The 24755-nt window shown below is 41.3% G+C and overlaps 1 protein-coding gene across 9 annotated transcripts in view; it reads left to right on the top strand.

Moving 5' to 3' along the window:
- sh3glb2b (SH3-domain GRB2-like endophilin B2b) overlaps window positions 1–23987 on the top strand; it is a 32822-nt gene extending 8835 nt beyond the window's left edge. For 2 of the 9 annotated variants that reach the window (XM_048259017.1, XM_048259014.1), the window contains 10 exons: window positions 717–850; window positions 3091–3183; window positions 6288–6350; window positions 8440–8484; window positions 9768–9791; window positions 14157–14246; window positions 15054–15154; window positions 16030–16044; window positions 16316–16568; window positions 22486–23987. In XM_048259017.1, the coding sequence (XP_048114974.1) occupies window positions 717–850; window positions 3091–3183; window positions 6288–6350; window positions 8440–8484; window positions 9768–9791; window positions 14157–14246; window positions 15054–15154; window positions 16030–16044; window positions 16316–16568; window positions 22486–22593 (926 nt within the window). In that variant the 3' untranslated portion in view covers window positions 22594–23987. The remainder of the gene's footprint in view (window positions 1–716; window positions 851–3090; window positions 3184–6287; window positions 6351–8439; window positions 8485–9767; window positions 9792–14156; window positions 14247–15053; window positions 15155–16029; window positions 16045–16315; window positions 16569–22485) is intronic. The other 7 variants (XM_048259020.1, XM_048259019.1, XM_048259021.1 and 4 more) reach the window with 5 other exon arrangements.
- Window positions 23988–24755: the final 768 nt, after the last annotated feature.

A 24755-nucleotide genomic window follows, 5' to 3' on the forward strand; every position in this document is an offset into this window, starting at 1 on the left:
GTGGTCAAGTCATTGCTATTGTAGATGTCCCACTGGGCTTTTACAGCCTCTATTTCTGATGATATCAGACTGGATTTGTTGGCCATTATACTATGTAGTATAATGTCATGTTGAAGGGCTGGTCAAGGACCCAGCCTTTCTATCAGTACCTATGTTTGACTGTTTGTGTCTGTGTGTTTTCCCAAGGAACACTGTTCTGACATCTAGTCATTGTTAGAGAGAGAGAGAGAGAGAGAGAGAGAGAGAGAGAGAGAGAGAGAGAGAGAGAGAGAGAGAGAGACTGAGACTGCTCTAAGAAATGCTCAAATTCACATCAGATTTTGACAGAACCATGTCAGGACGATTGAAATAAACACAGCTGTCAGAAGACATGGCCAAGAACAAGGGAGTGTCTGGTTAGGTTTTATATGACAGTGTTTTACAGCACATCGCTTTTCAGCTTGCAGCATGACTTCTCTTATATATCCAAAATGGGTAGATGTAGATTGTAGATGTAGGCTGCAGTACAAACCTCAGTTGAATATCTATCCACATGCTTCCGTGAGATGAACAGGACCCAGGAATTAAATTCCTGTCTGTGTGTTTCTCTCTCTCTCCCTCTCTTTCTCCCTCTCTTTCTCTCTCTCTCTTTCTCCCTCTCTTTCTCCCCTCTTTCTTTCTTTCTTTCTTTCTTTCTTTGTCTTTTTCTGTCTCTCTTTGTATTTGTGTGCACACAGGGAGCACTCTTATAACAGTCGGCGAGTACCAGAAGAAATTGGGTGGGGCTGAGCGTGACTTTCTGCAGACGTCAGCCATCAACTTCCTGACCCCTCTGCGCAACTTCCTGGAGGGAGACTGGAGGACCATTTCTGTGAGTGATCTACCAATCAGAATGGCAATATCACACTTTTATCCAAAGTGACTAAAAGCAAGAGAATAGCATTCAAGCTACAGTGCAGAGGAGCCATTAGCTAGGAACTACTACTGCATCTGCGTTTTTTGTCAGTTTGTAAAGTTTAGGTGAAGTAGGAAGTAACATCAGGAATCCCTGAACAATGTGATTGGTTAGGTTGGACCAATGCTTTCAAAGTTAGCGCTATGTGTATACCCATCACCATGCTGGCGTTGTAAACGATTCCCAATCGCTAGTGACCAGACTTGATTCAGTTGGGACTGAGTTTGGCTTGCCAGGCTAGAATGCCCCTGCTCTGGTGGATCTTCTGGTGGAAGATCATTCCACCATCGGGGGACCACGGCAGCGCCAGACGGCGTTCCTTAGAGGAGCGCAGTGGCCGAGGGGGTCACCTAATCCTATGAGAACATATCGGTAAGTGGGTGCAGACCCAGCAATCACTCTGTATGCAAGCACTAGTGAGTTGAACCTGAGGCGGACGGCTAAGGGTAGCCAGTGGAGCTCGGCGAGCAGCGGGGTAACGTGTGACAACATGGTCAGAGAGTGTTTGCTGGTCATCAATCATGACCTTGGTAGGTGCAAGAGAGAGAGTGTCATTTTTGATGTTGATGTTGTGATTAGTGCTGTCAATCGATTAAAAAATGTAATCGAATTAATTACATACTCTGTGATTAATTAATCTAAATTAATCACATATATATTTTTTTGCTGTGAAAGTATGTTAAATATTTAAATTCAAATGAATCATTGAATAATCAGCATTAGTGACATTAAAGTTCAAAAACTCTTTTATCATTATTATTTTCACTGTTCAAATAATGGCCATAACAATCTGTCTATGATATGACCTAATATGCTGATGAAATAAATTCAAGACCAGGCCACAGGGGACACGATGAAAATAAATTAACACTCCCCTCAATGTCAACACTATTTCTTTGCATTGATGTGTGAATTTAGAGTTGACGGAACTCCGGTGATATGCAAATTCCTTGCTGCAGACATTGCAGAGGACTTTATTTTTATCAACACCATTAGGCTGTTTTTTAAAAGTAAATGTTCCAATCAATGATCCAGGCAGCACATTTTCTTCTCTCTCCTTCATTTTACAGTCTAATGGTTACTGACTAGAATGGCTCGGGGTCAAGGGTCATACGGAATCGATTAATCTGCGCTATTTTTTTTTAATCAGTTATTTTTTCTCAAATTAATTAATCGAAATTAATCAGTTATTTTGACAGCCCTAGTTGTGATATATGATTGGTTTGGCAAAACTGTATTCATTTCTATATATCTAATAGTTTTATATGTTTTTCTTTGATACCTGTATGACTTACCATTGATTCGATTTAATTATACACCTACTGTAATTGTTTGTTTTCTTTTGAAACCTGATTATTTTTTGTACCGTAAAAACTTGATAATAGCCTGCTTTTAGCTTTTATTTGCTTTTAGCTTTTAATTGCTAATGAACTCAACCGCAAACATGTCCCTTACACACATAAAACAACTTGGTGCAGTGTTCCTTTAGTGATCCGTGGTTACTCCAGAAGTTCACTGGATATTAAGCTTGATTTCTAGTCCATTCCTCAGATGTGGACAGGGTCCATGCACCACCCAAAGGCTCCAGGGGATGCAGAGGCGTGTAACACTTACCAAAACTCCAACATCAGGCACATAGATCAGGCACATAGATAGATAGATAGATAGATAGATACTTTATTGATCCCCAGGAGAAATTCGAGTTTGGACTTGTCTTGTTTGGGTTGTCTGGTCTAGGGAGGGACCATATTTGACATTGAAATAATGAAATGCAACGTGTTATGCTCTTGGCCATTAGCCTGGCTGATGCCAAACCTCATCTCAGATGGGGTCTGGGAACTACACATTCATTTTCTCGAATTTGAAACATGGTTTATGAATGCCCAGAGCCGTTTATTGGGCGCTACGAATGTCTATCAAATGCGTTTGTACGTAGCTCATAACGGCTTCGGTGTGTCGTCACTGTCTTGCTGCCCTTCCTCCGTTCTGTAATTGGTACCTTCGTTGAGGTGAAAACTAAGTCCATGGAATCCAGGCTGCCTAGCAGCGTGAATAAAAAACGTGCGCGTAAGGCAGCATGGGAAAACCCAGGCTACTTGGCCATGGTACATTTTTAGAAAGAGGTTTGACTGTGATTGTCTCCATCTCCCTTTCAGAAAGAGAAGCGACTCTTGGAGAACCGGCGTCTGGATCTGGATGTGTCCAAAGCTCGGCTCAAGAAGGCCAAGCTTGCTGAGGCCAAAGCTGCTGTGAGTTGCTGTGTCCACTAGGGGGAGAATGTGTGTCTGCATGACCGACAGCTTGCTGTCATGTGGCCTAGTCTGTTGGATGTTTTTCCATTATGCTTAGAGCAACCGTGTTGATTCCTTTTCATACAATTGAATGAGCAAATCTCTAATATAAAATATAAGGTTTAGATCAATAAAATATTACTTGAAAACAGAGTTTATACTGCCATAGGCCTAAGACATCTAAATGAATTCCAAGACACACCAGTTGGCATGATCCTCAGTACACCACCCCCAGCCACATGTTTGTGCTTCTGTGTTGTGTTCTCCTTGTTGTGAGGTGTGTGTGCACGCTAATGTGTTTCTCTGTTGTTGTTTGCACAGTGCGAGGGAGATGTGAGTACTTGTGTGCTTCTCACTGTGTGTAGCTCAAGCACGTCTTGCTTGTTTTTTGACTGTAGGGGGCGCTGTAGATGGGCTGCTGCAGCTTTTAGTGTCATGTTTAGATTTGCCAGTAACTAACTAGGCTGCAATCAAATGATTTCCCCTAGTGGGACACACAGGAAGGAGGTTTAAATGCATTCACAGAAGAGGAAGCCAAGCTGGCATGAGCTTGCTGTCTTTTTTAGTAATGTTAACAACTTTGTGTACTTCTAGGTCTGTGAAAGTAATACAAAGTTTTAAGTTGGTACGCCTCCTAATTGAAAAGATCAAGGAGGTTTACCACTTAACCCAGGTCTGTCATTTATTTTTTGTTTCTTTTTCAATTAGTTTTGGTCGAATCTCCCTGGTCATTTCACACTCCCATCATAATAGGCACCTTGCTATTCCCCACCCACAAGGGCTGTAGTGCTACTGAGAACTTGGCTCTTCCTCTCCTCCCTCCTGCTTTCTCTGTCCCTATTGGCCCCGTCCCAGGTACATGGACTCTCCCTTATTTCACCTGTTCCCTCTGCCACCGTCATGACTATGTGTTTGCTCCAGAGGATTCTTTGAGATCTGTAGCGTACCTTCAGAAAACATCAATTCTTAATGATGCTCCATGAATGTAATAACTGTATAAAATGGTATTGGATTGTACCATTGAAAGGGTGAGACCTTTAATCTTTTATACACACACAACATGTGTACTCATAGTTTTGTTCAAACATTTACTTTTCCATTGGATATCCTTTGAGGAGCTGACTCAGTGGATATCCTTCTGTGTTGTGTTTGATGTGCAGCTGTGTAGAAATTCCCTACTTGCTGACGGATATGCTAACAGAAACACAAACCACACACATGGCAGAAGGACACCGTATACAGTACGTCCATTGAGTTCCCCCTCATTAAAGAGTAAACATTCGAGTATCCACATAATTTCCTCTGGACAGGTTGTTAGGATGAGCAAACATCCGTGACTCACTGACTTTGGTAAGGGACCAAGGCTGTCACGTGTTTAGTCAAGATGCAGTCAGCTCCCTTAGAAGCCATGGCATCAGTTGTAACTTGTCACAAATCTTTGCCCAATTAAAAGAGCTGCTTCATATCTCAAGCAAAGTCCAAAATATGAGATACAGTCAGGGTAGCCTGGCGAGCCAGACCCACATTAAAATGTAGGGTCTGGGCACTCACCGTTCGCAGTGCTCAGTCCGAGGGGCGGGATAATCAGTTGTCTTTCAAATTCCTCTGCACGCAATAGGGCCTTAATAGGATATTTGTTTTCAAGTAGCAGGGAATTCAAGCCAAACCGTTGCAACTCTGCCATCAATCATTATGTTAAGCCCACCAAACGACTCTATACACGATTTCAATGTCCTGGTTAAGTTTCGATTTCTGGAGCTCACAAGCCAACGGAGAGTTGCTAGACTAGCCCTACAGTCAGAGTGACTATGAGAGTGGCCCTAGCCAGATGGCGTTGTGTCAAACTACGATGACAAGATGAAACTAATTCTCAGGGAACCTCCTCTGATTGAAGGCTAAATCATTGTCGACCTGTGTCAGAGACTTTCTAATGAGGGACAGCACTCAAAAAATCCTCCATAGAAATGCATGGGGTTAGTTTGTAACGCCAATATGGCCGTTGTCTACACATATCTCACCCCTTCCTCGGCAAAACGTCGACATGTGAATACATTGAGCCAATCATATGGTGTGATGTGAATACATTGAGCCAATCATATGGTGTGTTGTGAAGACATCTTCCCAATCATGTGTTGTGAACTCGCAGCTGGAGTAAGGTTGGTGTGGTGAAGCCTTGCGCACGCGCAGTTCTGCTGAATAGATGCCCTACGAGTGCCCTAAAAGCGTTGCAATATGGCCGCCGAGTGGAGGGACTTGCCTACAAGGACTTTGACATGAACTAGGACGACCCATCTTGCTACGCATTAATTATCTTTGGTTTTACCCTTAGTCAGGTGCTTTTGTTCCTTGACCATACCCCTCACCTGAGCCTTGTTCCCTGATTCTCCAGTGTACTCTGTGTCAAGCTTTGTTTTTTGTGATCTTCGACTGTTTTGGATTTCGTGTTGCCTTTTGGAATTTAATCTGTTTTTTGAAGTTTTGAAATCTTCTGAGTGTTGGACTGTTTTTGCCCTGCCTTTTGTGGAGTTTGTTCTTGCCCTGTCAGAGATTCCTTATTTTTGAACTGCCCTTTTGAAGCTAAGTTTTGACATTAAAGTCTTTTCCCTTCAATTCCTGATTTGGTGTCTGCTATTGGGTTCTATCCTGTGTGCCGGTCCTCAGACCGTGACAGTTTGTGAACCGCTGCTATAACACAATATATCTAAGACATGCGCAACTGCGGTCTGCGGTTTCACTGTGCTCTATTATTTTCTTTTGAGAAAGAGAGGAAAAAGTCTGCAACACCAGTATATGCTCCCAATAGTTATGATTTTATTACTGCGACGTTTCGGGCCAGCTCAAGCTCTTCATCAGACGGTCTGAGGGCTTCAGCTGGCCCGAAACGTCATGAAACATTTTTTGTCCAGCACCCAGGATCAGACTTGGATGTGCGTGCGTTTTATCCTCTTTACCACATTATTTTCTTTTCACTTGTCTTGTTGTCGATGAGTTTTGGTTTGTTGTTTGGTTCCTGAGGCTGATGAATGATTGCCTATGAAATCTGCTTCCCCCTTTTCCCTTAGGCTGCACCCGATTTTCAGGAGACAAGGCCTCGCAATTATGTGCTCTCTGCCAGTGCATCTGCGGTAAGAGACCCATAGGCTGTGAGCACACACACACACACACACACACACACACACATTCATGTATTGCCCCTGAGGTTTGAAATGCATGTGTTGACAAACACTGCTATAATCCCACTCAGACACCCCACCTGAGATGGACATGTACGCTTATTTTACAGTTTTTTTCAATTGCTTAAGCACAATTTTGAAAACGGGGCCCATTTCTCAACACTACACACAATTAACACAACACTACACCCAATTAGCAAAATCCCTTTTGCCGACAAACAGTTTGGTCAAAACTATGCAACTATTTATCATAACTCTATTTTGTTGTCATATCACAAACACATCCATCATATGATCTGATTATGTTTGAATCAGTTGTACAAAACAATTTTGACAAAACAGGGTTTCCTGGGATTTAGTTTATGCTTGATTCCCCCTTTTCAGAAATATTGTTCAAGTAGGATTAGAGGATAATTTAGAGTACAAGAATATACTGACCAAACACAACACTTAAGACCAGACCTTTTTTTTTATCCACATTGTGAAGTACGCTACAGTTTTTCTTCTACTGATTACACACTCAATCTTCATGTATCATGCAATTTTTTTACAGTACACATGTTACTATAACCCCATCACCCTATATAATACCATAACCCCATACCAAATCTGCAAAACCAACCACCCCATACCAAATCTGCAAAACCAACCACCCCATACCAAATCTGCAAAACCATACACTAGTTCTCAGCATTTGGGCCCTATTTTAGCAATCTAAAACACATGGTCACTAGCAAATAGCTAAATTAAATTTAGGGGGTTGTCCAGTCCACATTGGGAGTGGTTTTGTTATCAAACAGATGGCGCAACAAGGCATTCATGGGTGTGTTTTGGGCGTAACATAATTTAAACCAATGAGAATGCCATCTGTCATTCCCTTTAACAGCAAGCAAATATATAAACAACTGGCCAAGGATTTCTGACCAGGTTTCTCTTGGTCAGTGGCATAATGATTTTAGAGGGTGTAAGATAGCAATTTTGGATTGTGTGCCAGAACACACCTTCTGCCACACCCCTGGGTGCAAAGCTTAATAAAACGGCGCATGGTGAAAATCTGAGAGGTTTTGCCTCGTGAAAATAGGGCCCCTAGACTCTGTTTTCAATTTCATAAAAAGCTTTTTGCAAAAGTGTCTCTTCCACTCTGGGCTGCATTGCCATCAATTTTTGTTGTGGACAGAAGGGCTCACCTGTTGCCTACTGTTCAGGACTGATTGTTGAGTTTACAGTTAAGCACCTAAGTGTCTTCACACCCAGTAGTTGTGTTTAAACAATTGGTACATGGATGTGTATTATGGAAGGTAGTGCCTTGAAATTTCATAGAGGAGACATTATCTGAGTTTTCTGTGTCCAGAGTAGAGAAATGTGTTTGGAGTTTTGTAAATCAATGTGTGTACTGTTTTGCAAAAAGTGTGATGCTGATGTGATGTGCTTATAGTTGTGCACATCTGGGCTGATGTTTTGCTCCTTGAGTGTAAGGTTTTGCTACAGTAACTGTGGGATACTTTTAGTTTTAGTGTTTAAGCAATTGTAAAAAAACTGTAAATACACACAACAATGGCACACTTCTTCTCTCTTTCTTTCTCCCTCTCTTTCTTTCTTTCTTTCTTTCCTTCCTTTTTGCCTTTTTTCTCTCACTCACTCACTCACTCACTCACTCACACTCTCTCTCTCACTCAGACATTGACACAGATGTATATGAACACTTCAAACATATGCACGAGTCAAACATAGCACAAAGAATGTCACATCTCTCATGTGTATATTTGAAATTTGTATTGCCTTTCACACCCTGATAGTATCAGGTCAAAATGGGAATGCTCCTGCAGCTCCTGAGTCACCCGACTGTTTGCCATCGACTATTTCCCGGGAAACCTCTGGAATCCCCCCACCCACCCAAAATGCCTCCCGATTAGTTCAAGTTTCTTGGTCAAAAGTGAGGACGCAATACTTGCAGTGACTTCACGTTTAGAAACCGTTACTCATTGGCAGTCATCCCTCTTTCTTTTTGCTCTCTTTCCTTCTCCCATTTTTTGTATACCAGTGGTCAAGGGATTTTGCAGACTCTGACTCAGAATCAGAGAGAAAGGTTGTCTCATACTCTGATATGTTCTCTCTCCCTGTGGTGCAGTAGATGAGTCCTCATAGTATTACTCAAGACTCAAGATCCCCCGATTGCAGTTGTTTGTTGTTTGTTGTTGTTGTTGTTGTTGTTGTTGTTGTAGAGTACAGTAGAAGGTCGTAGGATCATAAGTACAAGGTCATAAGACTTACTTTCCAAAGGAAATGTGACTGTCAACAGCACCGCCCTGTGCATGTAAAGACACACACAGAGAAAAAGTAGAAAGAAACAAATTACTAAAAAAAAAGACATTCATCAGCCACATCATTGTATTCAATGGGAATGACCATGTCAAAGAGGAACTGCCCTGCTTCAGCTTGACAAGCCTCATGGCCCACCATTTCAATATTGACAGTAAGGCGGGGATCACATTAGCCAGCAGCAAGCGGCAGGTTTCCTATTGTTCTCTCTGGTTCGGCAGCAGAACGGTGGCAACGCTGGCGTAACGCTAGCGTTGAACAAGCTGAGCATTGAACTTAGTTCAACTTTCAAAGCACAACACGTACGCGAGCGTATTCAATTGACAAACCGTTTGTGTTGCTTAGGAACAAGATAAAACTTATTATGGTCTGAGCGTTGCATTACGCTTGCCGCTGCCTAATGTGACCAGGCCTCAGAGTAAAGCCCTATTCACACCAAGAACGATAACAATAACGATAACCATAACGATAAAAGCGTTCACACTAAACAACGATAAACAAAGTCTCTCCTTGTGTTAATGAATGTGACGGTTAAAATTCGATGGGTTCTGATTGGCTATTAACTTTTTATCATTCTGAAAATCGCTCTGAAAGTGATCCCCAACGATATCGTTCTTCATGTCGTTATCGTTATAGTTTATGTGTGAACGTCGTCATTCATATTAACGAGAACGATATTTATTTATAGTTATCGTTATCGTTCTTGGTGTGAATGGGCCTTAAAAGAGAGCAGTGAGCGCGGAGTCATTTGAGTCATTGTTGATGACTAATAAGGCTAATCTTTAGCTTCAGAGTTGTTTTAGTCGTCCATGCTCCCATGCCTATTTCTGAGTATTTATTTTTTCCCTCATAGAGTCTACCATTGTAGCAAGACTGTTTGATTCTAGAAGTGTTTGTGTGTGTGTGTGTGTGTGTGTGCATGAGGTATCTTTACTAGCAATGGCATTCCAGAGCGTTGTTCCATGTTCATGCTGCAGTTGTATAACTGGTGCTGCTGCCTGAATGTTTTTTTTTGTGCTTTTGTCTGTTTGTCTCATGCTGCATCACTAGCTGTGGAGTGAGGAGGTGGACAAAGTGAGTATTAACCCTCGCTTGGGAACTGAACATGGGTGTGATTGATGTATCCCTGTCCTGAGCCTGAATGTGTTTCTTACCCAAACTAGTGAAAAAAGAGTGAAAAGGATGCACACCTTGAAAAAAACAGGATTTTGCCATAGGGTTCTGGATTTTGGAGATTAAGTGATTAAGATTAAGATTTCCCCTGAATTCGAGACATGTTTAATCTTGGGAAAGGAAGGCAATGTTGCTGGGAATTCCAGGTAAATAACTTCAACTAATTATAATGTAAATAAGGTTTCTTGGCCAAGTATACGTATGCATGTTGTTGCTGTCTGTGTTTACGTTACACCTCGAGCTCTCCCGGATACAGCATGTGACGTCATCCACTCCACAATCGCAAGGCTTCAAACCCAACACAGTGATGCCTTTTTTGTGATCTCTGGCGACTTCAATCACATAACACTGGATTCCACGCTCACAAATTTCTACCAGTTTGTCGACTGCCCTACAAGGAAAAACAGGACAATAGACCTCATGTATGCAAACATGAGGGATGCATACAGTGCAAACCCCCTTCCCCCCACTGGGAAAGTCAGACCACAACCTCATTCATCTCCAGCCAATGTACAAGCCCAAAGTTCAGAGGCTACCAGTTGTCACACGCACCTTCAGGAAGTGGACACCTGAAGCGGATGAGGCTCTGAGAGACTGCTTTGAGTGCACTGACTGGAGTGTGTTACAGAATGGAGAGGACTTAGAGGAGGTCACACAGTGCACAACTGACTACCTGAACTTCTGTATGGACATTGTTGTTCCCACCAGAACTGTACGCTGCTTTCCCAATAACAAGCCTTGGATAACCAGCAATGTCAAGACCCCTTCTTAATAGGAAAAAGATTGCGTACAGAGAGGGGGACATGGCAGAGCTGAGGCGCGTGCAAGGGTAACTCAAAGTCAAGCTGAAGGAGGCTAAGGAGGACTACAGAAGGAAGGTGGAACAGAAGTTGCAGGAAAACAACATGAAGGAGGCATGGGACGGCATGAAGATTATCACTGGCCTGAAGAAGAGTAGCAGCTCTGTGGAGGGGGACCTGGACAGGGTGAACCAGTTGAACCACTTCTATAATAGGTTTGACTGCCCTGCACCAGCTCCAATAGGAGTGGTCTGTTCACCACCCCCGCCTGACTCAGGCACTGCTCTTGTTTGCGTGCCTGCCCTACCCCCACCTCCCAGCCTCCCAATCTCTCCAGCTCTGCATCCCGGTGACACCCAACGACCTAAGCCACCATCACCTCACGCACTGCCCCTGCCTGACGCCTCCTTGCCTGTGCCTGTTGAGTCGTCCACGACTCTGGCAGCCTTGACAGGGACATCAAGGTGGTCATCTCCCAGCCCCAGCCCCCACCACCACACCCCCTGTTCACCCTGTACACATCTGACTTCTGCTACAACTCTGAGTCATGCCACATGCAGAAGTTTTCGGACGATACTGCAATTGTGGGGTGTATCAGGAACGGGCAGGAGAAGTACAGGAGCCTGGTGGAGGACTTTGTGCAATGGTGCAAACTCAATCATCTCCAACTCAACACTTCAAAGACCAAGGAGATGTGGTGGATTTCCGCAGGTCTAAGCCCACTCTGACCCCATCAATGGAGACTGGTAGCAATGTCGAGATGGTAAGCACCTACAAGTACCTGGGTCTCCACCTAGACAATAAACTGGACTGGTCAGCCAACACTGACGCACTCCACAAGAAAGGGCAGAGCAGGCTGTACTTCCTGAGGAGGCTGCGCTCCTCAGGATGTTCTACCAGTCTGTTGTTGCCAGCGTCCTCTTCTATGCAGTGGTATGTTGGGGCGGAAGCACAAAGAAGAAGGATGCGGGGCGACTTGACAGGCTGGTAAGGAAAGCTGGCTCTGTAGTGGAACTGGAGTGCATCACTTCAATATCTGACAAAAGGACCCTGAACAAACTGATCAACATCTTGGACAATGAGTGTCATCCACTCCACAGCACTATTGTTAACTCATTGAGTGCCAAAAACATAATATTATGTTTTTACCTTTTTTTTTATGAAACTAGACACTCTAACACACCTTATATGTGATTTTGGGAACTCTGTGATGAATGGAAATGAAATATATGATGATCGAAAACTCATGAAAACGCACAATCTGGACATTTTATCTGGACATTAATCATAACTCGGTTGCCGCTTTGGGTCGAATCAGTGACGCATGCACGTCAGCTCAAAACCAGGCCATTTTCGTGGGTCTATCACTAGGTGGCAGTCTCGTTAGGTCACTTCCCGGAAACTTTACAGGCAACACTTCATATTTCATGAAAGACGTTATATCTCCATTTCTAGAAAAAAAACAGTGATTTTGATGAAAACTAGCCACTGTTTAGCTTGCGATTTCTCAGGAACAGAAGCGTGTAGAAATACACGGTTTGCACCCACTGAGAGCTTAAAGTCTCACCTTTCAAACGAGCCATTGTATGTGTTCATAGCTATAACACAGAATATGCTGTGGCTGTACAAAAATCGTCAACAATGGTCTAGATTGCTGGCACTCTAGGACAAAGCTTCCGAAAACAGCTTGGCATTCAATGAGTTAAGCAGAAGAGCCTGATCAGCTGGAGTCTTCGCTCACTGCCTTGCATAACAGACAGACTGAGGAAGTCATTCTTCCCCAGGGCCATTGAACTGTTCAATGCTTCACTTAAGGGAAGAGGAGAAATGGACTTCTCTGCATAGTCTGTCGGCCTCTTTACCACCTCCATGTCTTGAACTGTCTGTCCACTAGCCACTTTTTACCACTGTCTTCTGACTCACTGTTTGCGTGCTACAGTATATTAGCACATATATATAGACTTTATTCTTGCACTGTTGCAATGTTTGACTTACTCATTTGCACCATCACCATGACACTCAGAGCACCTTACCTTACCTTATGCACAGAGAATCACAGGCTCAGTCCCTGCCTCAGTCATTGCAAGCGCATCTTGATTGATTAATCACCCACTATGTGGATACTGTTTTTTAGAATTGATTTAGATTAAGGGTTATTTAGTATAATTTGTATTTTAGTATATTCTTTATCTTCTACTGCCCTTATTGCTTAGTTGTGTTTTAATTACTTTTCTGCTGTTGTTGTTGTTGTTCTGTGTGTGTGTGTTGTCTGTATGCTACTGTGACCTTGAATTTCCACTGGGAATCAGTAAAGTATCTATCTATCGATCGACACACACACACCAGACTGCTTTATCAAAAGGTTCTCATGTTTGTATGTCTGCTCTAGCATAAATTAGAGGGAGGAAGTAATAATAATAATAATAATAAAGCTTTATTTGTATAGCACCTTTCATACACAGAATGCAGCTCAAAGTGCTTTACATTTGAAGCATGTAACACAATAATAGACAGTCAGTCATTATCAATCACTTTTCTTTGCTGTTTATGTTATACTCAGCAACATATCAAAAATATAGAAAATGACGTCATAAGACTGGCAGCCTTAACCCTCTTACCCCCCACAAGCACGCCATATGGCAACTGTGGCAAGGAAAAACTCCCATATTCCAGGAAGAATCCTTGAGCAGAACCTGACTTAATAGGGGGAGCCCATCTGCTTCTGGCTGGCTGCACAATTTGAGTTACACTGTTGCAAGCGGCTGTTTTCCCCTCAAACTCACAAATGTTTTCCCCTCAAACTCACGAATGCTGTCTTCTCCCAGGCTGGTGACCTTTAAGGAAACGCGTCATAGGAAAAGGGTGGGGGGCGGATGGTAGACAGATTTTATCTTTCCCCCTCAACCATGAAAATGAGAAAATGACTAATTCAGTATTGTGACCGTCATGGGGTATTGTACATCTGGACCACCAGCATTACAAGCCTGAAAGGAATCTGAGAAACAACCCTTTGTGATCAGCAGGAATATTAATGACTAAGCTATAAAATCGAATGATTCATGTCTTCAAATTCCCAGTCAGTCACCTCTTAGATTCCTGCCACGCAATGTGTTTGTGTGTGTAGGGGTTTGAAGTGTGAAACTAGAACAGTGAACAAATAACAAACAAATAAATAAATAAATAACCTATGCCGCCTGGGGAAATCCAGACAAGGGTGATTGGACTGCTTACGTGGAATGTGACACAGTTAGTGGCATTAGTGGGATTCTATGACTATGTTTACTACTTCTATGTTTTTCTATTCTATTTCTGTCTGAAATGAGAAACATCAGTCTAAGAGCACATGATTTCCATTCCATTATTTTTTATCGAGGTGACCGACATTAAGTTATGTCTTCAAGTTCCTGTGATGCTTTCTGCAAGAATGCTTTTTTTTATTCTTGTGTGTCTGTGTGTGCTCACGCAGGCCGAGCATGAGTTGCGTGTAGCCCAGACAGAGTTTGACCGGCAGGCCGAGGTGACCCGGCTCCTCCTGGAGGGCATCAGCAGCACCCATGTGAGTCAGCTCCTCTGCCCTCTCTGTCCCCCTCCCTGTCTACCCTGTTCCCACTCACTTCCTCAAACCCTTTGTTGTTTCGCGGTGGCATGATTAATTTCAAATGGGGTGGAGATCCCATGTAATCCCATTTTTTCACCAAATGAGTAAAAATGCAAAATGGGTGTTTACTTGGATAAAACCAGTGGTTGATAGGGCTGTGTTGTAATTTTTCACTATAATTTGAACCATGTGTAGACTGGGTTTTTGGGACTTTTCTAAGAAGGCTGGACAATTCTATCAACAGTAGCACATGCCTGTGAATGTGGTTAATGATGGGTCAGAGAAAGGGCCTGCAGTAAGTAAGAGATATCGGCCACTGAGATGTCCAAATATATGGAATTGATAGACGAGGCGGAGGCAAAGAACTTCATTAATTCTGTATATTGGGACACCTCGAAGGAAACAAGCCGACTTGTTCAGTTTGTTGTACAAGTTTCTTTGGGCCTGATAACAGTGGACAGGAAAGATTCTAAAGCGCTCCGCTCTAGAATCTTTGGTGGACACTTAGCTTGTTTACAGTTGATTTCATTATTGCAAAGCCTGCTCATTTACTATGGTTGTTATAGTTACCATTCAGTGAGCATTGTTATGGAATGTGATGAAACTTTTTTTACCAGCTCTACCTCATACCGTTATTCAGAAATAATAGGCACCCTACCAGCCAATCAGAAAAGATTATTTCTTCTCTCTGGGTGATAATGTTCATATCATATGCACAGTTATATGTATCCTGATACAGTTGTGTACTCTTTGTGGGGTTGTCAGGTGAACCACCTGCGCTGCCTGCATGAGTTTGTGGAGGCCCAGGCCACATATTATGCCCAGTGTCACAAGCATATGCAGGAACTCCAGAAGGAACTAAGAAGGTAAGGGAACCACTAAGGGTTCAAATACGTAGCTGGGGGAAATAGAATCTACGCTCAAGCCGCAATATATGAGATTATTTCAGTAATATGGCTTCAGTAATTCAGTGATGTAATGTGTGTTGCTGTCACCATATTGTTTTTTTTATATATAGCTAGTCAGTTAAGCAAGCTCCGAGAGGCCATAGGTTAAACTGATTTTAGAACAGTTAAGGGGTGTTGTTAGGCACAACACACAGCGTTGTGCCTAGAACCTCCCTTAGCTGTTCTAAAATCAGTGTAACCTATGGACTAGAAGTGGCTGATTGATTTTCTAAAACGGTTACAAAATCTGGCAAGATTTCATAAAATAAAGGCAGAGCAAAGAGAAATGTAACAATTTATTCATAGATAATCATTCTTCCGGCAAAAAATATATCTCCTCTATCAGAATGGTTGCCAAGTAACATCGAGATGCAGCAACTGTTGTATGAATTTGAGGTGCCGCAGTAATATAGAGCGAAATGCGGTCAGCGTGAACGTGTGCTGAGTTTTACAACGGCATTGAACGCTTTTCAACTAATCATAATCAAGGACTGGAACTATCAGTTTTACCCTGTTCTGGAGAAATGTTTTCCATCAAACTGAGTGCACTGGAACATTTAAATGTTTGCCAGGCCATAAGGCCTCTGAATTAAACAAAGCTTAAAAAAGCATTAACTTTCAAACATGCCTTACAACTATTTACAGTGTAGTGATCAGTGACTATTTTTGACCAGCTTCTGATGAAACCTTTGATTTAAGCAAAGCTTGAAAAAGCATTGACTTTCAAACTTGCCTTACAAGTATTTACAGTGTAGTGATCAGTGACTGTTTGTCTCTTTCTTCAATGCTGACAGTGCGAATGGGGACTCGTAAGTATCAGGTCCAACATGTCCAGAGAAAAGTGTTTTAGCAGGAAATCTGACTTTATGAATTTGTAGCTTTAAGCATTTGTCTTGTCTTATGTGTTTGTTTAGTGTGGTTCCTGTGTTTGTTTACTGTGGCTCCAGTGGCTCCACTAAAGTTAAATTAGGCCTACTATAGATTCTTTTGGTTAGCTTGATGAATTGAGATTAGAGATTCTTTTGGTTAGGTTGATGAATTGAACATGAGCCAGCACTCACAGACATCCTCATGATTCAGGATTCCGAATGCTTTCACCGGAAGCCCTTCCACTTCGGCTGTGTTGGCTGGCCCCTCTGGCCTGTCCAGCAGTTCCCTGCCTGGGGCCTCTCCCCCAGCCCGTCCCCCTGTGAGCAGTGGTCACAGTGGTCTGGAGGCCAGCACGCTGAAGATTGAGGAGGTGCAGCCACCTGCTACAGGCACACGCAAGGCCAAGGTCCTGTACGACTACGACGCGGCCGACACCAGCGAGCTCTCCCTATTGGCTGATGAGGTATGGTGCAGTTTAAACCCACCATTTTTCTTTGCTACAGAGGCTCAAAAGATGAGTTGCTTGTTTTTGATGTTTCCATCTGGAGAGGGGCGTATTGTTATCATCTCAGATGACCTCATCAGATCAATGTTCTTGGCTTACAAACGCTTTAAAATAGTCTTCATAGCCTACACACGACACAGTGAGTAGGCTAATAATTGGATTTAGGTCATTGCTACACATCTGCTAAAATGCATTGGCTAGGCCGATGCCCGAGACACCCCCCTTTGAAAACCTGTTGGTAGCATCGGCTAACTAGTGCCAGATTTCGGAGTGCAGGGGACAAGCCGAGATGAGCTATGAGACATACGTTCACACTCGGTATCATGTTTCAACACACTTTAGGTCAATATCACACCGGAATTCTCCTTTAACATTAAAAAAGTACAAGCAAAAACAAATATGAAATTGTACACACTAGACCAGGGGTTCTCACTGATTGTGACCCAAGGACCACCATTCTGAAGAAGGAAGCAACCAGAGGGCCACGGCTGAAGAGACATTATACAACAATTGGGTTCTATGGAACTATTTATTTGTTTCTGATTGGCCGAGAGACGTTCCATGAGTTGGAATATTCCTGGACATTTCAACTCAGGCTTTGCACAGCTAATCATAAATCACTCCGCGATACAATGCGAAGATTTGACACAATGTTCTCATCCCAGCTCTCCACTATTTCAAGCAATGGGTTACTCCTTAGCAAACCATAACGAAACAGTGCTTCACCACATCTGTGGATTAAGACACACAGTCAACTCATTGTAAGTAAGATAAACGAGGATGTTAATTGTTCTTAGCATTGCCAGCATTGTGTATAATATGATTGTCACTTGGAGGAGACTAACGTTAGCATAATTAGCTAACCGCTGCTAACGTGCTAGCATCGTCACGTCAGGCTGTGCACAGTAATATAACATTTATTCACCATAAATTAATAAAGTTGAGTGGTTCTGCAATGTAGACAATGTTTCCGTTTTTTTGCAGTACCACGTCCCTTACATGACATGGCCCATTGTACTTGTAACATGCATTCAGCAAACCTAGATATGAATGTGATTTCAGCCCGACTTTCAACATTTCTTTCAAGAAGACATGTAACGAGGAATATCGTTTCGGAATATGGAATATTTACGAGGTAAATATGTTGGTTACCTAGCAACCAAGATGCTGTCTATTGAAAAGGGAACTATTTTTTGATGCGTAAGAACGATGTTGAAATTAACATTTTTAAACAATAATGGGGTGTTTTCAGATTATTTAGTTTGTTGTAGAATTGTTGTATAAAAGCAATATAGCACTCGTGATCGTGGGATTGGCCATGGTCATGGACATGGAACCCCACTCTCACTCGTGCTATATTGCTTAAATAGTGATCTCCATAGCGATTGACAAAGTGATCTCCATAGCGAGACTGTTATTTCATGCAGTATTTCCCACAGAATTGAATTCTATTGTGGTGGTAGGTTTGCAGAATTAACTTGTTATGCAACAGTTTTTAGCAAATTAGTGCAGCGTGGTTATGATGCTAACCAGATTTAAGCACAATTTAGTACAACCTGGAAAATCATTGTGTGGTGGTCAATGTTGATATTGTGGTGGGCCGCCACAAATAAGTCAATGTATGGGAAACACTGTCATGCATGGAAATCCCTGCATTAGAGAACACTTATGTGATGAGCATTTCATTCAAGACCTATTGAATATTAAATGGGATAGGCTTAACTTAATTCCCGCTGTTGAGGATGCTTGGAATTATTTTCACACTGAGGTTCTCCAAGTTATTGATAAGCATGCTCCATGGAGGTCAGTAAGGGTAAAAGGAAGACATCTACCCTGGATTGGTGGTGAACTACTTACACTATTTAAACAAAGGGATAAGGCATGGGGCAAATATCGTTCAACTAAGGACCTTGTAGATTGGGAAACATATAAACATTTAAGGAACATATGTACTACAAAAACAAGGAATGCTAAATCTGAGTATTTTAAAAGTTCTCTATCAAATAACTATAATAATCCCAAGAAATTTTGGAGAAATCTTAATGAGTTATTTAACAAATCTAATCCAAGTGCTCCAGCTAAAATTAGATTAAAAAATGATACTCTTTCTGATCCACTTGCAATAGCTAATGCTTTTAATCAGCATTTTGCTTCCATCTGCAAAACCCAGTCTCCTAATTCCAACAACATCTTAAATATGGCTCAATACTCTTGTGATAGGCCTACCTCTTTTTCTTTTTCAATTATTAGTCCCGTCGATGTACAGAGAGCTATATCTGAACTAAAGACAGGCAGTGGTAGAGACTTAGATGGTCTGGAAACCAAGTTCATCAAGGTCGCCTCTGATATATTGTCATATCCACTATCTGATTTATTTAACCAATCTTTAACCACTGGTGAGGTCCCATTAAGATGGAAATGTGCCAGGGTAACCCCAATCCATAAAGGAGGTGATCCATTTGACCTTAACAATTATAGACCCATTTCCATTATTAGTAGCGTGGCAAAAGTTTTCGAAAAGCTAATATTTAATCAATTATATAATTATATTAATGCGTCTTCTATTTTGTCTCAACATCAATCAGGTTTCAGACCTAAATTTTCCACCACAACTGCCTTATTGAAGTTCACCAGTGATGTATCATCATCCCTCGATGATAATATGTCTACTGGAGCGATTTTTATAGACTTAACCAAAGCTTTTGATCTTGTTAATCACTACATGCTTTTAGACAAACTTCATGCTATTGGGCTCTCTAAACAAGCTCTTCTTTGGTTTAGCTCTTATTTACATTTTCGGCAACAGTGTGTCCTTTTTCAGGGTAGTCTATCCTCCTTTGCCATTATGGAAAAGGGTGTCCCTCAAGGATCCTCGTTAGGGCCTCTCCTATTTTCAGTCTTTATCAATGACCTTCCACAAGCTTGCTCAGACTGTTCTATTCACTTATATGCTGATGACACAGTGATCTATAATTCCAACTCTAATATTTCTAAGATACAGAACACTCTTCAGACAGACTTTGATATTATTCAAAAATGGTTCCAATGTAATGACCTCCTGTTGAATAAAAATAAATCATACTGCATGCTTTTCCCAACAAGATCTACTGTTAAACAAACAAATTTGTCAATTAACTTTTTAGATGGCACCGCTCTTGGTAGAGTTGATGAATTTAAATACTTGGGCTTTTGGCTTGATTCTCAACTCTCCTATAAAACCCACATCAATCATACTATAAGAAAGCTGAATTGTAATATAAGGATGCTGTATCGTTTCAATAATTGTTTTACACAGCAGATCAGGTTGAGAATTGTGAAGCAATTATTATTTCCAATTATAGACTATGTTGATGTAGTATATCAGAACTCCACTGAGACTTGTCTTAAGCCTTTGACTGTTGTCTTTAATAGTATTTGCAGATTTGTATTGAAATGTTCATACAGGACGCATCACTGTATCCTGTATGATTCATTGAATATTCTGTCACCCAACGCCAGGAGACAGTTTCATTGGTTCCAGCTTATTTTTAAGTGCATACATCTTAGTTATCCACTCTACCTGCAACAACATTTAATACCTTACCAAACAAACTATAGTTTGAGGCACACCGAATATCTATCATTTACAGTACCACATATCTCCAAAGAAAGCGGCAGGCGTTCATTTAAATACAAGGCTCCCTTTGACTGGAATAGCCTGCCTGGGGCCTTAAGATCAATTACATCTTTGAGTCGCTTCAAGACATCTTTGTTCACATATCTGAAAGCAAATAACCGTTGTAATTGTTTTCATTAATGCTTTTTTGTGTGTCTTTGATCTGTCAATATGCTCTGTTATAGATATGTGAGCGTACGTGTCTATATTTTCGTATATGTGTATGTATGTACTGTGCGCATGCATATATGTGTCTCTGTATGTATATATGTGGATATGAAGATGTATGCTTGTTGTATATATGTGTAAATGTATGTATTTTTAGGGAATGGGAGCTGTTGGGGGTGGGGGAAGGGGGCTGTATGTGAGTGAATGTGTATGTTGTATTGTACTGTACTGTAGTATCTTGTCCTTGTACCTTTGTCTTTGTCCAGTCCTATCGAGGACCCTCTTGAAAATGAGATGCCACATCTCAAGAGGCATTCCTCTTTAAATAAATAATAATAATGTACACTTGTAGTGTTGATGTGCTGTTCTGTTTTTATCATGTTTTTATCAAACAGCGTTAAAGAGGCAGATGTTTTTTATATGAAAAAATAGAGGCTACACTGCAAGATACAAAACCCTATTTAACCACAAATGCATGTGGTTAAGCATGGTTAGATTACTGTTTGCAAAAGGAGTTCTTAAAATAGAATACAGTAGTAGAACATGACGTGAATGTGTATGCCCAGGATTCATAGCAACTCTGACGTCACAGCTTGGGTAACAATTAGTAAAAAACTCGTGGTCATAGTGTGTACAATTTGACATTTCATTTTTTGTCCCTTTTTTGTCTCAGTTGCTTTGAAACATTTCTTGAATCATTAACATTTGCAGAACAGTACCGGTAAATGCATTTCTTTAAACCAGTGTTTCTCAAACTTTTTCAGACCAAGGACCACTTAACCATTAAAAAAAAAGTCACCTAGCAAAAAAACATAGACCTAACAGTATTACACAATAGGCCTACTCACTGAACCACCTTGCTTATTGTGTATTCATAAAATTTAAACTGGCATAGCTTATATAGGCAGTGTTGCAGAACTATTTGGATTTAATTACGAGTTGGTTCAATATTGCAAACAACTCATCTATTATATTTTACCACATCTGCTCGTGGACCACTTGGGATAGCTTGTGGACCACACTTTGAGAAATACTGCTTTAAACAATTTGTACGAACTGCACTATGCAGTGGATTACCTGCGTGTAACTTGCTCAAAATATTTAGTTTATGTCTCAAAAGCAAATATTTATACCAATCAACATGTCACTGCCATCAGAATGACAAGTGCTTGTGCCATTGTTTATAAAATGCTAAGTCATTTTGTCAATATAACGGTTAACTCTGTAGGCATTTTCTTATATGAACTATGTAAGATTGTTATGTTACACATTGTATGTGGGAGATTTTAGGAGATTGGCCAGGATTCATATTTACAGTGCACTTTTATGATACTGTTTATATTGCAGTTTGTTGCCAGATGTCATTCATTGTCATATGAAGGCCACAGTATGGAGGTATACATGCTGTGCTCTTCCATATGTGTAAATGGATAAATGTATGTATGTACAGTATGTACTATATGTATGTACGTACAGTATGTATATGTACTTGACAATTGAAGCATCATGACATTATCTTCTGAGTTTCAAAAGCTAGTTGATCACTGGTTGATCTTACATTACCCTTTCTTGAAGTAAAAATGTATTTATCAATCCAGGTGGACCTTTGCCAAAACAAGAGTAATAGAAATGGCAAACTTTAGCATGTTATGAGCAATTAACTAATGCTAATATGTTTTTGTGAGTCGGACCACAACAGATCAGTTGCATGAATGTGATTGATTGTTACCAACAAGATAAGTGACTGATGTAAAAACAGCAGTTGTACACAATCAATTGCATTGATGTGCCAAAGCATTTGCTGATTGTTCAATATAATGAGAAATGCATTTTTTGAACTGCAGAAGTAACTAGATGATGTGGAGGTTGAACAAGTACTGAGATTTTGAGTGTTTGCCTTTATTTAAATAAGACAGGTTAGAGTGAGCGAGTGTGTGTGTGTGTGTGTGTGTGTGAGAGAGAGATAGATATATTTGATGGATATATTTGATTGAGAGAATATATTTGATGATGTGTGGACTGACTTGCCACATGTTTCTCTGCCCTCTCCAGCTCATCACAGTGTACACAGTGCCTGGCATGGATCCTGATTGGCTGATCGGAGAGCGAGGCAACCAGAAAGGCAAAGTACCGGTCACGTACCTGGAGCTGCTCAGTTAGACCTCAGGCTGGACCAATCCAAATACACACCAAGGACTCGCATGTGTGTGTGTGTGTGTGTGTGTGTGTGTGTGTGTGTGTGTGTGTGTATAAATAAATATGCAGCACACACAGACTCACAAGGACATATTTAAACACACTTATATTTATAAGGGCATACATTCCCACAGAGACACATTTGAACTTACATGTACTATCCATACACAATAGATACAAATGCACACACAAAGACATACACATTCTCAGAAACTCTCATAGGCGCTAGTATGTTCTAGCTAATAAAAACAGTTTTTGAGATGCAATTGAGGTAAAGCACAGGAAAATGGTAGCAGACACAAAAGTCCTTTGACCCGGAATGCATGTGAAGTTTACCAAACTGATCCGCTAGGGCATCACACATTTTCTTTCGTGACCCTTAAGTCTATACTGATTTACCCACGCAAACACACTCAAAAGTGTGATTAATGCATATTACAGTTATGACCCTGGGCGTATAACATTGTGCTTGGACCCATGAATAGAAAATTGGCCCTCTTACAGTCTGTAACTTTTTTTTTTTTTAAGATTTCAGATGTTTTATTTTTGTGCATTCTGCTCCCGCATAGACACATGAGTCCTTGCATTTGTGTATTTATGTTACTTGATTGATTTGCCGACGTGTCCTTGAGTGCGCTCCCTTGTTCCTGTGATCATACGTAGGCCTGCCCAACCAGGTCCACTCTCCAGCTGAGCAGCCAGTGGTTCCTGTGATCATACGTAGGCCTGCCCAACCAGGTCCACTCTCCAGCTGAGCAGCGAGTGGTTCCTGTGATCATACGTAGGCCTGCCCAACCAGGTCCACTCTCCAGCTGAGCAGCCAGTGGTTCCTGTGATAATACGTAGGCCTGCCCAACCAGGTCCACTCTCCAGCTGAGCAGCCAGTGGTTCCTGTGATAATACGTAGGCCTGCCCAACCAGGTCCACTCTCCAGCTGAGCAGCCAGTGGTTCCCAACAGGGTTGAGCTATTGGGATTTGTTGATGTGTGTTTGTGAGTGGTCTGCATTTCTTTGATTGAATGTGGTATTGTAATTAAAATGAGCATTTCTTCTTTACACATTTCTGTTGCTCTATTAAGCTGCTCTGTTTGTGTTGGGCTGTCTGTCTGTCACTCCTTGTTTGATGTGGGTATTTGTTTGGTGCAAAAAAAGATTTACAGTACTCGTTTTGACCATAAACTTTGTATAATTTTTTAAAGAGTCCAGCAATTTGTGATTAATTGTGACCATTACTTCTCCCTTTCACTGTGATGTTTGGTCTCTCCTGTCCTCAAAATGTTTTGTGTACTTAATTCCTGTTCTTAAACAGATGTGTATGGAATGAAATGACTTGAATATAATAAAGATAGCTTTATTGAGTCATGTTTTAATTGATTTTTTGTGGTTGTGTGACAGGACCCTCAGGTTATCCAACTAAATGGACGCAGACAGAGGCAGTAGTATATATAATTCTTGAATTTCCCCTGGGGATCAATAAAGTATCTATCTATCTATCTATCTATCTATCACTAATCAGCACCCATGGAATGCTCCTTATATATATATATATATATATATACACACACACACACACACACTGGATAGCAAGGGTTACAATCAACCTAATATGAACTACTTCACCCCTTGCAGACACGTGACTTAAGTCACGTGACGGCTCCATGCTGGACGGCAAAAAGATGGGAGACGGACGGCAAGTTATTAAAACTGGTGGTAACAGCAAGGGGAGATAACGTTACGTTAGGCTACTGTAATTAACATTATGGTAAATGAACACCCATAAGTATTTCTGGACTAAAAATATTGCAAAGCCGATTTGGTTACTTTATTTGTCTTGCTTTTATCAGTTGTAACATAGTCAAAACGTTAAGAATGTCATATCAGAACATGAAATAATAACTAGCTGCCACACTTAGAAGCTAGCTATTCTAGCTAACGTTTATCGTAGCTCATAGTGCTAGGGCTAATGTAACTCGTCAGTTTGTAATGTTGCTAAAGTGAATAAACTTACTTCTTACATGTCTTAAGTTAAAGAATTGAAAGAAATAGGAAATCTTGAACGGTATTATCTGTTTACATTCAGATCTTGCCAAAGGCTTTGCCTAAGTGCTATCTGCCGTCCTGTTCAG

This window comes from Alosa alosa, chromosome 12 (genome assembly GCF_017589495.1).
Source record: "Alosa alosa isolate M-15738 ecotype Scorff River chromosome 12, AALO_Geno_1.1, whole genome shotgun sequence".
NCBI lineage: Eukaryota > Metazoa > Chordata > Actinopteri > Clupeiformes > Clupeidae > Alosa > Alosa alosa.